A 13,597-nucleotide genomic window follows, 5' to 3' on the forward strand; every position below is an offset into this window, starting at 1 on the left:
CGACCCGGGAGGGACCGCACGGGACGGGACCGCACGGGACGGGACCGCACGGGACGGAAGCGGAGGGAGCCCCGAGGGGAAGGGGGCGCCGACAGCCCCGGCCACAGGCGAGAGCAGCCCGGCAGAGCTCCCCGCCAGGCAGCACCCGCCTGCGGCTCTGGCGGGACCAGGCAGAGGGGAGAACGAGCGGCGCCCACGCCAGAGCCCGCCCAGGGACCGGCCGCGGGGACGAAGCCCGACACGGCAGGGACGGCACGGGAAACTCAGCGCAGCGCAGCCCTGCCCAGCCCACGCCAGCCCTGTCCAGCCCCGACGGCCCCTCGCCCCAGCCTCAGCCGCGGCCCGGCAAAACCCCACCTGAAGCAAGCCACAGCCCCGCGCTACAGACCTCCTCCGGCCCCTCCTGGGGAGGGCTGGCTGAGGCGGCTCTACCCTGACGCAGCCCGGCTCCAGCGCAGCCCTGGGCACGGCCTCCCTTCCCCCGAGGGGGCTCCAGCACAGCAGCAGCTCCAGCACAGCTGCCCCACTGGCCGGCGGCTCTGACGCCCCTGGGCGTGGACAATGGCGAGCGCCCTGGCACCCGTTGCTAGGCAACAGGGCCGGCGGCCCCACCCGGGCCCGGCACCTCCTGCCCAAGCCCGCCTAAGCCTGGCCCTTCGGTAGGGATTCGGCCAAGCTCTGTAACACCCTGCCGCATCAGTACCGACCACCTTCACGTTGACTGCCCTGAGCAAAAACATCAGGGAATAAACTCGGTAAAACTCTGTACTTGAGCGTATGGAAATATCTCATTCCCTTGCTGTCCAGACGCTACTTTAGTTCAGCACAGGCAAAATAACTGTTGCGGGAACCACAAAGACGGTGTCTCGTTGACGTACTATTTAAGAGACATGTTAAGAACCGCTCACAGTGTGAGAGGAAAAAAAAAAACCCAACCATAGGCAGAAGCCACCTGCTCATCTCTAAAACACCCCACGTATAGAAATGATGATCTTTGCTGAGCTCACTGAGATCTGCTGATTACATGCGCAACACAGAAGTTAAGGATTTCCCTTCTCTAACAGCAAATCTGAGTAATTTAGCACGGACGTGGGGAAAATACTAGGCAAAAATCCCACCAAAGTGCGGGTTTTGCTCCAGCTTCTTGCGGATCTGGATCTTCAGAGTTTCAACAGCTCTGGAAAGTTTCCGCATTCTGCTATTGCCCAGATTTTGATCTTTCACACCACAGGCACGTCCTTTGGCAGTGCCGAGTGCAGAACAGCCCTGAGGAAAAACCGGGAGCAAACCCTGGCTAGCCGAGGGGTTGCCGCAAAGAACACGGCCATTCCTCGGGGCTGAATTTAAGAGGGCGAATTTACGGCAGTTTGGCCAGCACTTGCTACGGGCACAGGGACGTGTGGCCAGAAGGGCTGCTGCCAAATTGGGGGAGGATGTACGACAACGTGGAAATCGTGGATATTTTTTTCTTTTGAGGGCGCAGCCATTTCTGTTGAATCTTGCAAAAACTCAAGGCTATTGTACCGGGAAGAGCTGGGTGGGGCTGATTAAAACTTCCAGCCTCCCGAGAGAGAGAGACAGGCAGCTCTGGCTCCCTGGCGCAGGGGTTTAGAGCATCACCCTCCCGGGGGAAGACACAAAGGAGAAAAGGCACAACAAAAGCTGCAGGAACCATGAGAACAAATGCTCCTGCGTAACGCAACCACAAAGGCTCCTGAAAAGGAACGCGTGCCTGCGCCCTGAGTACGTGCACCAGCCCCACAGGCCCCGCGAGGTTCTACCACGTCCCCAGAGTAGCGTGGTTTCTCACGGCAGGACAGCAAAGAACTGGTTATCAAGATGGAGGAGGAGTAAAGAAAAGTTACATTAAATGGAAAATTCTGTCGTTTAACTCAAAAATTAAGACACCCTAACTAATAAGTTAAATTTCAATTCCCACAAAAATACTCAAAGAAATAAAATTACTCAAGATTTCACGAGTATTCATGCAGCCACAATAGCAAGAGGGAAAAAAAAAAAAACCCAACCAAAAAAAAAACCCAGCAAAGACAGAACTGTGTGAAAGGAGCTAAATGTCCCCATTCTGCATGTGCCTGGGTGCAAACGGACCTGTCAGACAGACAGACAGACAGACGGCAGGCATCAGGTACCGGTACTTGGAGGATACGCATATAGGAAAAGCTAGGAGAAGAGACAACCAACAGGCTACGCTTGGCTTTCAGTCAGGTAAAGGAATGAAGCACCTGGCTTTGAAGCGCGAGGCGGCAGCAGCGGGGTCCGAGCGTGAACATGAGCTACCGCCGCACTAGCACGTGAAATCTCATCCAGGTGTCAGCTAAGCCAGGCAATCGTTTCTACCAAGTTTTGCTCCCGCTCAACTTTTCACCTTCAGAACACTCTTTCTTTGCAACTTGCGTTCCCTACCTGAAGATGGTTAAAGTCACCCAAGAACTGCTCCCAGCCACATGTAGCGGAGAAGCCGACTTGGTGACCAGGCTGCTCTAGTCTCCTCCTCATCTTAGTTGCAAGCTGGTCAGAGGATGCTGCAAGAGACAAGCCACATTACTGCGGCCCGTTCCAGGAGAAACATAAAGCACAAAGATTCCCTTCTGGCCTGCCAAACACCAGAATCCCGCCAATTCTGCAAGTGATACTCAGAGGGAAAGCAACGAGCAAGCCAGCGCCCTTTAGACTAGGCCCTACGAGACTTCCACAAGTACGAGGCCAGGGGGGGTCTCTCTGAAAGCGAGTCCCCTCCTCCCCTGCGGCCAGCAGGGATGCCAGAGCCACAGGCACCCACAGCACAGGCAGAGACACGTTTGTGACACTGCTCTGAAAAGATGACTCCACACCATCTCTTCAGGCAACTGCCACAAAGCTGGGCAAGGCCAGAATTAAACCCGCCCAGCTGACCACAAAGCCCTTGCCTGGGTTCTGCCTCCCACCCCCACGCCTGAGCTGTAGCTCAAGGCCATGGGCCAGGCTTCGTTGATGTCACACAGTAATTCTGCCTGAAGAGCAGGGTTTGAATACTTTTACGTTTATGATCCTTCTTGCAGACCCCTTGTGCCAACACTAAAACAACTCTGTCAGTTTCCAAACGCCAAGGGAGGTGTGTGTACTGCCCTCTTCTGAGGTCGAAACAGGCAGCACCCGACGTCCCCAGCCTCTGAACGGCTGTGACCTCACGCTTCAAACACCCAGCGTGACACCCACATTTCACAGCCCGGAGCACCCCTGGCGCCTGCGCCGGCTCCGCACCTCTCGGCAGGCTGCCCGCCGCCTGCTCCCCGCAGCAAAGCGGTGGCTTTCTCCCCTCCCCAATACCTGGGCACAAGGTGGCCGCTCCCCCGGCCGGTCCTCTCCGAAAACTCCCCGCCCCCTCCTCCTCCTCCGGGCAGCGCCGCTCCGGCCCGCTGGCAGCTCCACCCGCACCGCACCGCACCGCACCGCACCGCACCGCGGCGGCGGCCGTTGCTTTCAACGCCCCCCCGGCCTCGCGCCGGCCGCTACCGCCCGGAGCTGTCCGAACCTTCCCGAGGCCGCGCGTGCACCCGCCGACCCGGGAGGGACCGCACGGGACGGGACCGCACGGGACGGGACCGCACGGGACGGAAGCGGAGGGAGCCCCGAGGGGAAGGGGGCGCCGACAGCCCCGGCCACAGGCGAGAGCAGCCCGGCAGAGCTCCCCGCCAGGCAGCACCCGCCTGCGGCTCTGGCGGGACCAGGCAGAGGGGAGAACGAGCGGCGCCCACGCCAGAGCCCGCCCAGGGACCGGCCGCGGGGACGAAGCCCGACACGGCAGGGACGGCACGGGAAACTCAGCGCAGCGCAGCCCTGCCCAGCCCACGCCAGCCCTGTCCAGCCCCGACGGCCCCTCGCCCCAGCCTCAGCCGCGGCCCGGCAAAACCCCACCTGAAGCAAGCCACAGCCCCGCGCTACAGACCTCCTCCGGCCCCTCCTGGGGAGGGCTGGCTGAGGCGGCTCTACCCTGACGCAGCCCGGCTCCAGCGCAGCCCTGGGCACGGCCTCCCTTCCCCCGAGGGGGCTCCAGCACAGCAGCAGCTCCAGCACAGCTGCCCCACTGGCCGGCGGCTCTGACGCCCCTGGGCGTGGACAATGGCGAGCGCCCTGGCACCCGTTGCTAGGCAACAGGGCCGGCGGCCCCACCCGGGCCCGGCACCTCCTGCCCAAGCCCGCCTAAGCCTGGCCCTTCGGTAGGGATTCGGCCAAGCTCTGTAACACCCTGCCGCATCAGTACCGACCACCTTCACGTTGACTGCCCTGAGCAAAAACATCAGGGAATAAACTCGGTAAAACTCTGTACTTGAGCGTATGGAAATATCTCATTCCCTTGCTGTCCAGACGCTACTTTAGTTCAGCACAGGCAAAATAACTGTTGCGGGAACCACAAAGACGGTGTCTCGTTGACGTACTATTTAAGAGACATGTTAAGAACCGCTCACAGTGTGAGAGGAAAAAAAAAAACCCAACCATAGGCAGAAGCCACCTGCTCATCTCTAAAACACCCCACGTATAGAAATGATGATCTTTGCTGAGCTCACTGAGATCTGCTGATTACATGCGCAACACAGAAGTTAAGGATTTCCCTTCTCTAACAGCAAATCTGAGTAATTTAGCACGGACGTGGGGAAAATACTAGGCAAAAATCCCACCAAAGTGCGGGTTTTGCTCCAGCTTCTTGCGGATCTGGATCTTCAGAGTTTCAACAGCTCTGGAAAGTTTCCGCATTCTGCTATTGCCCAGATTTTGATCTTTCACACCACAGGCACGTCCTGTGGCAGTGCCGAGTGCAGAACAGCCCTGAGGAAAAACCGGGAGCAAACCCTGGCTAGCCGAGGGGTTGCCGCAAAGAACACGGCCATTCCTCGGGGCTGAATTTAAGAGGGCGAATTTACGGCAGTTTGGCCAGCACTTGCTACGGGCACAGGGACGTGTGGCCAGAAGGGCTGCTGCCAAATTGGGGGAGGATGTACGACAACGTGGAAATCGTGGATATTTTTTTCTTTTGAGGGCGCAGCCATTTCTGTTGAATCTTGCAAAAACTCAAGGCTATTGTACCGGGAAGAGCTGGGTGGGGCTGATTAAAACTTCCAGCCTCCCGAGAGAGAGAGACAGGCAGCTCTGGCTCCCTGGCGCAGGGGTTTAGAGCATCACCCTCCCGGGGGAAGACACAAAGGAGAAAAGGCACAACAAAAGCTGCAGGAACCATGAGAACAAATGCTCCTGCGTAACGCAACCACAAAGGCTCCTGAAAAGGAACGCGTGCCTGCGCCCTGAGTACGTGCACCAGCCCCACAGGCCCCGCGAGGTTCTACCACGTCCCCAGAGTAGCGTGGTTTCTCACGGCAGGACAGCAAAGAACTGGTTATCAAGATGGAGGAGGAGTAAAGAAAAGTTACATTAAATGGAAAATTCTGTCGTTTAACTCAAAAATTAAGACACCCTAACTAATAAGTTAAATTTCAATTCCCACAAAAATACTCAAAGAAATAAAATTACTCAAGATTTCACGAGTATTCATGCAGCCACAATAGCAAGAGGGAAAAAAAAAAAAAACCCAACCAAAAAAAAAACCCAGCAAAGACAGAACTGTGTGAAAGGAGCTAAATGTCCCCATTCTGCATGTGCCTGGGTGCAAACGGACCTGTCAGACAGACAGACAGACAGACGGCAGGCATCAGGTACCGGTACTTGGAGGATACGCATATAGGAAAAGCTAGGAGAAGAGACAACCAACAGGCTACGCTTGGCTTTCAGTCAGGTAAAGGAATGAAGCACCTGGCTTTGAAGCGCGAGGCGGCAGCAGCGGGGTCCGAGCGTGAACATGAGCTACCGCCGCACTAGCACGTGAAATCTCATCCAGGTGTCAGCTAAGCCAGGCAATCGTTTCTACCAAGTTTTGCTCCCGCTCAACTTTTCACCTTCAGAACACTCTTTCTTTGCAACTTGCGTTCCCTACCTGAAGATGGTTAAAGTCACCCAAGAACTGCTCCCAGCCACATGTAGCGGAGAAGCCGACTTGGTGACCAGGCTGCTCTAGTCTCCTCCTCATCTTAGTTGCAAGCTGGTCAGAGGATGCTGCAAGAGACAAGCCACATTACTGCGGCCCGTTCCAGGAGAAACATAAAGCACAAAGATTCCCTTCTGGCCTGCCAAACACCAGAATCCCGCCAATTCTGCAAGTGATACTCAGAGGGAAAGCAACGAGCAAGCCAGCGCCCTTTAGACTAGGCCCTACGAGACTTCCACAAGTACGAGGCCAGGGGGGGTCTCTCTGAAAGCGAGTCCCCTCCTCCCCTGCGGCCAGCAGGGATGCCAGAGCCACAGGCACCCACAGCACAGGCAGAGACACGTTTGCGACACTGCTCTGAAAAGATGACTCCACACCATCTCTTCAGGCAACTGCCACAAAGCTGGGCAAGGCCAGAATTAAACCCGCCCAGGCACCTCCTGATGGGCTCAGGGGTGACCGTACATACCCTCCTCCCCACGTCCAGAAGAATGGAGCTCGCTGACCACAAAGCCCTTGCCTGGGTTCTGCCTCCCACCCCCACGCCTGAGCTGTAGCTCAAGGCCATGGGCCAGGCTTCGTTGATGTCACACAGTAATTCTGCCTGAAGAGCAGGGTTTGAATACTTTTACGTTTATGATCCTTCTTGCAGACCCCTTGTGCCAACACTAAAACAACTCTGTCAGTTTCCAAACGCCAAGGGAGGTGTGTGTACTGCCCTCTTCTGAGGTCGAAACAGGCAGCACCCGACGTCCCCAGCCTCTGAACGGCTGTGACCTCACGCTTCAAACACCCAGCGTGACACCCACATTTCACAGCCCGGAGCACCCCTGGCGCCTGCGCCGGCTCCGCACCTCTCGGCAGGCTGCCCGCCGCCTGCTCCCCGCAGCAAAGCGGTGGCTTTCTCCCCTCCCCAATACCTGCGCACAAGGTGGCCGCTCCCCCGGCCGGTCCTCTCCGAAAACTCCCCGCCCCCTCCTCCTCCTCCGGGCAGCGCCGCTCCGGCCCGCTGGCAGCTCCACCCGCACCGCACCGCACCGCACCGCACCGCGGCGGCGGCCGTTGCTTTCAACGCCCCCCCGGCCTCGCGCCGGCCGCTACCGCCCGGAGCTGTCCGAACCTTCCCGAGGCCGCGCGTGCACCCGCCGACCCGGGAGGGACCGCACGGGACGGGACCGCACGGGACGGAAGCGGAGGGAGCCCCGAGGGGAAGGGGGCGCCGACAGCCCCGGCCACAGGCGAGAGCAGCCCGGCAGAGCTCCCCGCCAGGCAGCACCCGCCTGCGGCTCTGGCGGGACCAGGCAGAGGGGAGAACGAGCGGCGCCCACGCCAGAGCCCGCCCAGGGACCGGCCGCGGGGACGAAGCCCGACACGGCAGGGACGGCACGGGAAACTCAGCGCAGCGCAGCCCTGCCCAGCCCACGCCAGCCCTGTCCAGCCCCGACGGCCCCTCGCCCCAGCCTCAGCCGCGGCCCGGCAAAACCCCACCTGAAGCAAGCCACAGCCCCGCGCTACAGACCTCCTCCGGCCCCTCCTGGGGAGGGCTGGCTGAGGCGGCTCTACCCTGACGCAGCCCGGCTCCAGCGCAGCCCTGGGCACGGCCTCCCTTCCCCCGAGGGGGCTCCAGCACAGCAGCAGCTCCAGCACAGCTGCCCCACTGGCCGGCGGCTCTGACGCCCCTGGGCGTGGACAATGGCGAGCGCCCTGGCACCCGTTGCTAGGCAACAGGGCCGGCGGCCCCACCCGGGCCCGGCACCTCCTGCCCAAGCCCGCCTAAGCCTGGCCCTTCGGTAGGGATTCGGCCAAGCTCTGTAACACCCTGCCGCATCAGTACCGACCACCTTCACGTTGACTGCCCTGAGCAAAAACATCAGGGAATAAACTCGGTAAAACTCTGTACTTGAGCGTATGGAAATATCTCATTCCCTTGCTGTCCAGACGCTACTTTAGTTCAGCACAGGCAAAATAACTGTTGCGGGAACCACAAAGACGGTGTCTCGTTGACGTACTATTTAAGAGACATGTTAAGAACCGCTCACAGTGTGAGAGGAAAAAAAAAAACCCAACCATAGGCAGAAGCCACCTGCTCATCTCTAAAACACCCCACGTATAGAAATGATGATCTTTGCTGAGCTCACTGAGATCTGCTGATTACATGCGCAACACAGAAGTTAAGGATTTCCCTTCTCTAACAGCAAATCTGAGTAATTTAGCACGGACGTGGGGAAAATACTAGGCAAAAATCCCACCAAAGTGCGGGTTTTGCTCCAGCTTCTTGCGGATCTGGATCTTCAGAGTTTCAACAGCTCTGGAAAGTTTCCGCATTCTGCTGTTGCCCAGATTTTGATCTTTCACACCACAGGCACGTCCTTTGGCAGTGCCGAGTGCAGAACAGCCCTGAGGAAAAACCGGGAGCAAACCCTGGCTAGCCGAGGGGTTGCCGCAAAGAACACGGCCATTCCTCGGGGCTGAATTTAAGAGGGCGAATTTACGGCAGTTTGGCCAGCACTTGCTACGGGCACAGGGACGTGTGGCCAGAAGGGCTGCTGCCAAATTGGGGGAGGATGTACGACAACGTGGAAATCGTGGATATTTTTTTCTTTTGAGGGCGCAGCCATTTCTGTTGAATCTTGCAAAAACTCAAGGCTATTGTACCGGGAAGAGCTGGGTGGGGCTGATTAAAACTTCCAGCCTCCCGAGAGAGAGAGACAGGCAGCTCTGGCTCCCTGGCGCAGGGGTTTAGAGCATCACCCTCCCGGGGGAAGACACAAAGGAGAAAAGGCACAACAAAAGCTGCAGGAACCATGAGAACAAATGCTCCTGCGTAACGCAACCACAAAGGCTCCTGAAAAGGAACGCGTGCCTGCGCCCTGAGTACGTGCACCAGCCCCACAGGCCCCGCGAGGTTCTACCACGTCCCCAGAGTAGCGTGGTTTCTCACGGCAGGACAGCAAAGAACTGGTTATCAAGATGGAGGAGGAGTAAAGAAAAGTTACATTAAATGGAAAATTCTGTCGTTTAACTCAAAAATTAAGACACCCTAACTAATAAGTTAAATTTCAATTCCCACAAAAATACTCAAAGAAATAAAATTACTCAAGATTTCACGAGTATTCATGCAGCCACAATAGCAAGAGGGAAAAAAAAAAACCCAACCAAAAAAAAAAACCCAGCAAAGACAGAACTGTGTGAAAGGAGCTAAATGTCCCCATTCTGCATGTGCCTGGGTGCAAACGGACCTGTCAGACAGACAGACAGACAGACGGCAGGCATCAGGTACCGGTACTTGGAGGATACGCATATAGGAAAAGCTAGGAGAAGAGACAACCAACAGGCTACGCTTGGCTTTCAGTCAGGTAAAGGAATGAAGCACCTGGCTTTGAAGCGCGAGGCGGCAGCAGCGGGGTCCGAGCGTGAACATGAGCTACCGCCGCACTAGCACGTGAAATCTCATCCAGGTGTCAGCTAAGCCAGGCAATCGTTTCTACCAAGTTTTGCTCCCGCTCAACTTTTCACCTTCAGAACACTCTTTCTTTGCAACTTGCGTTCCCTACCTGAAGATGGTTAAAGTCACCCAAGAACTGCTCCCAGCCACATGTAGCGGAGAAGCCGACTTGGTGACCAGGCTGCTCTAGTCTCCTCCTCATCTTAGTTGCAAGCTGGTCAGAGGATGCTGCAAGAGACAAGCCACATTACTGCGGCCCGTTCCAGGAGAAACATAAAGCACAAAGATTCCCTTCTGGCCTGCCAAACACCAGAATCCCGCCAATTCTGCAAGTGATACTCAGAGGGAAAGCAACGAGCAAGCCAGCGCCCTTTAGACTAGGCCCTACGAGACTTCCACAAGTACGAGGCCAGGGGGGGTCTCTCTGAAAGCGAGTCCCCTCCTCCCCTGCGGCCAGCAGGGATGCCAGAGCCACAGGCACCCACAGCACAGGCAGAGACACGTTTGCGACACTGCTCTGAAAAGATGACTCCACACCATCTCTTCAGGCAACTGCCACAAAGCTGGGCAAGGCCAGAATTAAACCCGCCCAGGCACCTCCTGATGGGCTCAGGGGTGACCGTACATACCCTCCTCCCCACGTCCAGAAGAATGGAGCTCGCTGACCACAAAGCCCTTGCCTGGGTTCTGCCTCCCACCCCCACGCCTGAGCTGTAGCTCAAGGCCATGGGCCAGGCTTCGTTGATGTCACACAGTAATTCTGCCTGAAGAGCAGGGTTTGAATACTTTTACGTTTATGATCCTTCTTGCAGACCCCTTGTGCCAACACTAAAACAACTCTGTCAGTTTCCAAACGCCAAGGGAGGTGTGTGTACTGCCCTCTTCTGAGGTCGAAACAGGCAGCACCCGACGTCCCCAGCCTCTGAACGGCTGTGACCTCACGCTTCAAACACCCAGCGTGACACCCACATTTCACAGCCCGGAGCACCCCTGGCGCCTGCGCCGGCTCCGCACCTCTCGGCAGGCTGCCCGCCGCCTGCTCCCCGCAGCAAAGCGGTGGCTTTCTCCCCTCCCCAATACCTGCGCACAAGGTGGCCGCTCCCCCGGCCGGTCCTCTCCGAAAACTCCCCGCCCCCTCCTCCTCCTCCGGGCAGCGCCGCTCCGGCCCGCTGGCAGCTCCACCCGCACCGCACCGCACCGCACCGCACCGCACCGCACCGCGGCGGCGGCCGTTGCTTTCAACGCCCCCCCGGCCTCGCGCCGGCCGCTACCGCCCGGAGCTGTCCGAACCTTCCCGAGGCCGCGCGTGCACCCGCCGACCCGGGAGGGACCGCACGGGACGGGACCGCACGGGACGGGACCGCACGGGACGGGACCGCACGGGACGGGACCGCACGGGACGGAAGCGGAGGGAGCCCCGAGGGGAAGGGGGCGCCGACAGCCCCGGCCACAGGCGAGAGCAGCCCGGCAGAGCTCCCCGCCAGGCAGCACCCGCCTGCGGCTCTGGCGGGACCAGGCAGAGGGGAGAACGAGCGGCGCCCACGCCAGAGCCCGCCCAGGGACCGGCCGCGGGGACGAAGCCCGACACGGCAGGGACGGCACGGGAAACTCAGCGCAGCGCAGCCCTGCCCAGCCCACGCCAGCCCTGTCCAGCCCCGACGGCCCCTCGCCCCAGCCTCAGCCGCGGCCCGGCAAAACCCCACCTGAAGCAAGCCACAGCCCCGCGCTACAGACCTCCTCCGGCCCCTCCTGGGGAGGGCTGGCTGAGGCGGCTCTACCCTGACGCAGCCCGGCTCCAGCGCAGCCCTGGGCACGGCCTCCCTTCCCCCGAGGGGGCTCCAGCACAGCAGCAGCTCCAGCACAGCTGCCCCACTGGCCGGCGGCTCTGACGCCCCTGGGCGTGGACAATGGCGAGCGCCCTGGCACCCGTTGCTAGGCAACAGGGCCGGCGGCCCCACCCGGGCCCGGCACCTCCTGCCCAAGCCCGCCTAAGCCTGGCCCTTCGGTAGGGATTCGGCCAAGCTCTGTAACACCCTGCCGCATCAGTACCGACCACCTTCACGTTGACTGCCCTGAGCAAAAACATCAGGGAATAAACTCGGTAAAACTCTGTACTTGAGCGTATGGAAATATCTCATTCCCTTGCTGTCCAGACGCTACTTTAGTTCAGCACAGGCAAAATAACTGTTGCGGGAACCACAAAGACGGTGTCTCGTTGACGTACTATTTAAGAGACATGTTAAGAACCGCTCACAGTGTGAGAGGAAAAAAAAAAACCCAACCATAGGCAGAAGCCACCTGCTCATCTCTAAAACACCCCACGTATAGAAATGATGATTTTTGCTGAGCTCACTGAGATCTGCTGATTACATGCGCAACACAGAAGTTAAGGATTTCCCTTCTCTAACAGCAAATCTGAGTAATTTAGCACGGACGTGGGGAAAATACTAGGCAAAAATCCCACCAAAGTGCGGGTTTTGCTCCAGCTTCTTGCGGATCTGGATCTTCAGAGTTTCAACAGCTCTGGAAAGTTTCCGCATTCTGCTGTTGCCCAGATTTTGATCTTTCACACCACAGGCACGTCCTTTGGCAGTGCCGAGTGCAGAACAGCCCTGAGGAAAAACCGGGAGCAAACCCTGGCTAGCCGAGGGGTTGCCGCAAAGAACACGGCCATTCCTCGGGGCTGAATTTAAGAGGGCGAATTTACGGCAGTTTGGCCAGCACTTGCTACGGGCACAGGGACGTGTGGCCAGAAGGGCTGCTGCCAAATTGGGGGAGGATGTACGACAACGTGGAAATCGTGGATATTTTTTTCTTTTGAGGGCGCAGCCATTTCTGTTGAATCTTGCAAAAACTCAAGGCTATTGTACCGGGAAGAGCTGGGTGGGGCTGATTAAAACTTCCAGCCTCCCGAGAGAGAGAGACAGGCAGCTCTGGCTCCCTGGCGCAGGGGTTTAGAGCATCACCCTCCCGGGGGAAGACACAAAGGAGAAAAGGCACAACAAAAGCTGCAGGAACCATGAGAACAAATGCTCCTGCGTAACGCAACCACAAAGGCTCCTGAAAAGGAACGCGTGCCTGCGCCCTGAGTACGTGCACCAGCCCCACAGGCCCCGCGAGGTTCTACCACGTCCCCAGAGTAGCGTGGTTTCTCACGGCAGGACAGCAAAGAACTGGTTATCAAGATGGAGGAGGAGTAAAGAAAAGTTACATTAAATGGAAAATTCTGTCGTTTAACTCAAAAATTAAGACACCCTAACTAATAAGTTAAATTTCAATTCCCACAAAAATACTCAAAGAAATAAAATTACTCAAGATTTCACGAGTATTCATGCAGCCACAATAGCAAGAGGGAAAAAAAAAAAAACCCAACCAAAAAAAAAACCCAGCAAAGACAGAACTGTGTGAAAGGAGCTAAATGTCCCCATTCTGCATGTGCCTGGGTGCAAACGGACCTGTCAGACAGACAGACAGACGGCAGGCATCAGGTACCGGTACTTGGAGGATACGCATATAGGAAAAGCTAGGAGAAGAGACAACCAACAGGCTACGCTTGGCTTTCAGTCAGGTAAAGGAATGAAGCACCTGGCTTTGAAGCGCGAGGCGGCAGCAGCGGGGTCCGAGCGTGAACATGAGCTAGCGCCGCACTAGCACGTGAAATCTCATCCAGGTGTCAGCTAAGCCAGGCAATCGTTTCTACCAAGTTTTGCTCCCGCTCAACTTTTCACCTTCAGAACACTCTTTCTTTGCAACTTGCGTTCCCTACCTGAAGATGGTTAAAGTCACCCAAGAACTGCTCCCAGCCACATGTAGCGGAGAAGCCGACTTGGTGACCAGGCTGCTCTAGTCTCCTCCTCATCTTAGTTGCAAGCTGGTCAGAGGATGCTGCAAGAGACAAGCCACATTACTGCGGCCCGTTCCAGGAGAAACATAAAGCACAAAGATTCCCTTCTGGCCTGCCAAACACCAGAATCCCGCCAATTCTGCAAGTGATACTCAGAGGGAAAGCAACGAGCAAGCCAGCGCCCTTTAGACTAGGCCCTACGAGACTTCCACAAGTACGAGGCCAGGGGGGGTCTCTCTGAAAGCGAGTCCCCTCCTCCCCTGCGGCCAGCAGG

The 13,597-nt window shown here is 57.6% G+C and overlaps 1 protein-coding gene across 1 annotated transcript; it reads left to right on the forward strand.

The window, feature by feature from the left end:
* The first annotated feature begins 561 nt into the window (after window positions 1-561).
* Window positions 562-3,995, forward strand: LOC135312786 (proline-rich protein 2-like). Its single transcript, XM_064448544.1, has 3 exons — window positions 562-659; window positions 3,060-3,112; window positions 3,226-3,995. Exons 1-3 carry the CDS (start codon window positions 562-564, stop codon window positions 3,993-3,995), a joined length of 921 nt encoding a protein of 306 aa, XP_064304614.1.
* The last annotated feature ends 9,602 nt before the right edge of the window (window positions 3,996-13,597 follow it).

This window comes from Phalacrocorax carbo, chromosome 3 (genome assembly GCF_963921805.1).
Source record: "Phalacrocorax carbo chromosome 3, bPhaCar2.1, whole genome shotgun sequence".
In the NCBI taxonomy this organism is placed as follows: domain Eukaryota; kingdom Metazoa; phylum Chordata; class Aves; order Suliformes; family Phalacrocoracidae; genus Phalacrocorax; species Phalacrocorax carbo.

Coding starts and splice junctions, on each gene's coding strand:
- LOC135312786 (XM_064448544.1), top strand. CDS start 562: ATGGCGAGCGCCCTGGCACCCGTTGCTAGGCAACAGGGCCGGCGGCCC. Junction 660..3,059: donor CGCCTAAGCCTGGCCCTTCG/GTAGGGATTCGG, acceptor TCCTTCTTGCAG/ACCCCTTGTGCCAACACTAA. Junction 3,113..3,225: donor GTTTCCAAACGCCAAGGGAG/GTGTGTGTACTG, acceptor CACATTTCACAG/CCCGGAGCACCCCTGGCGCC.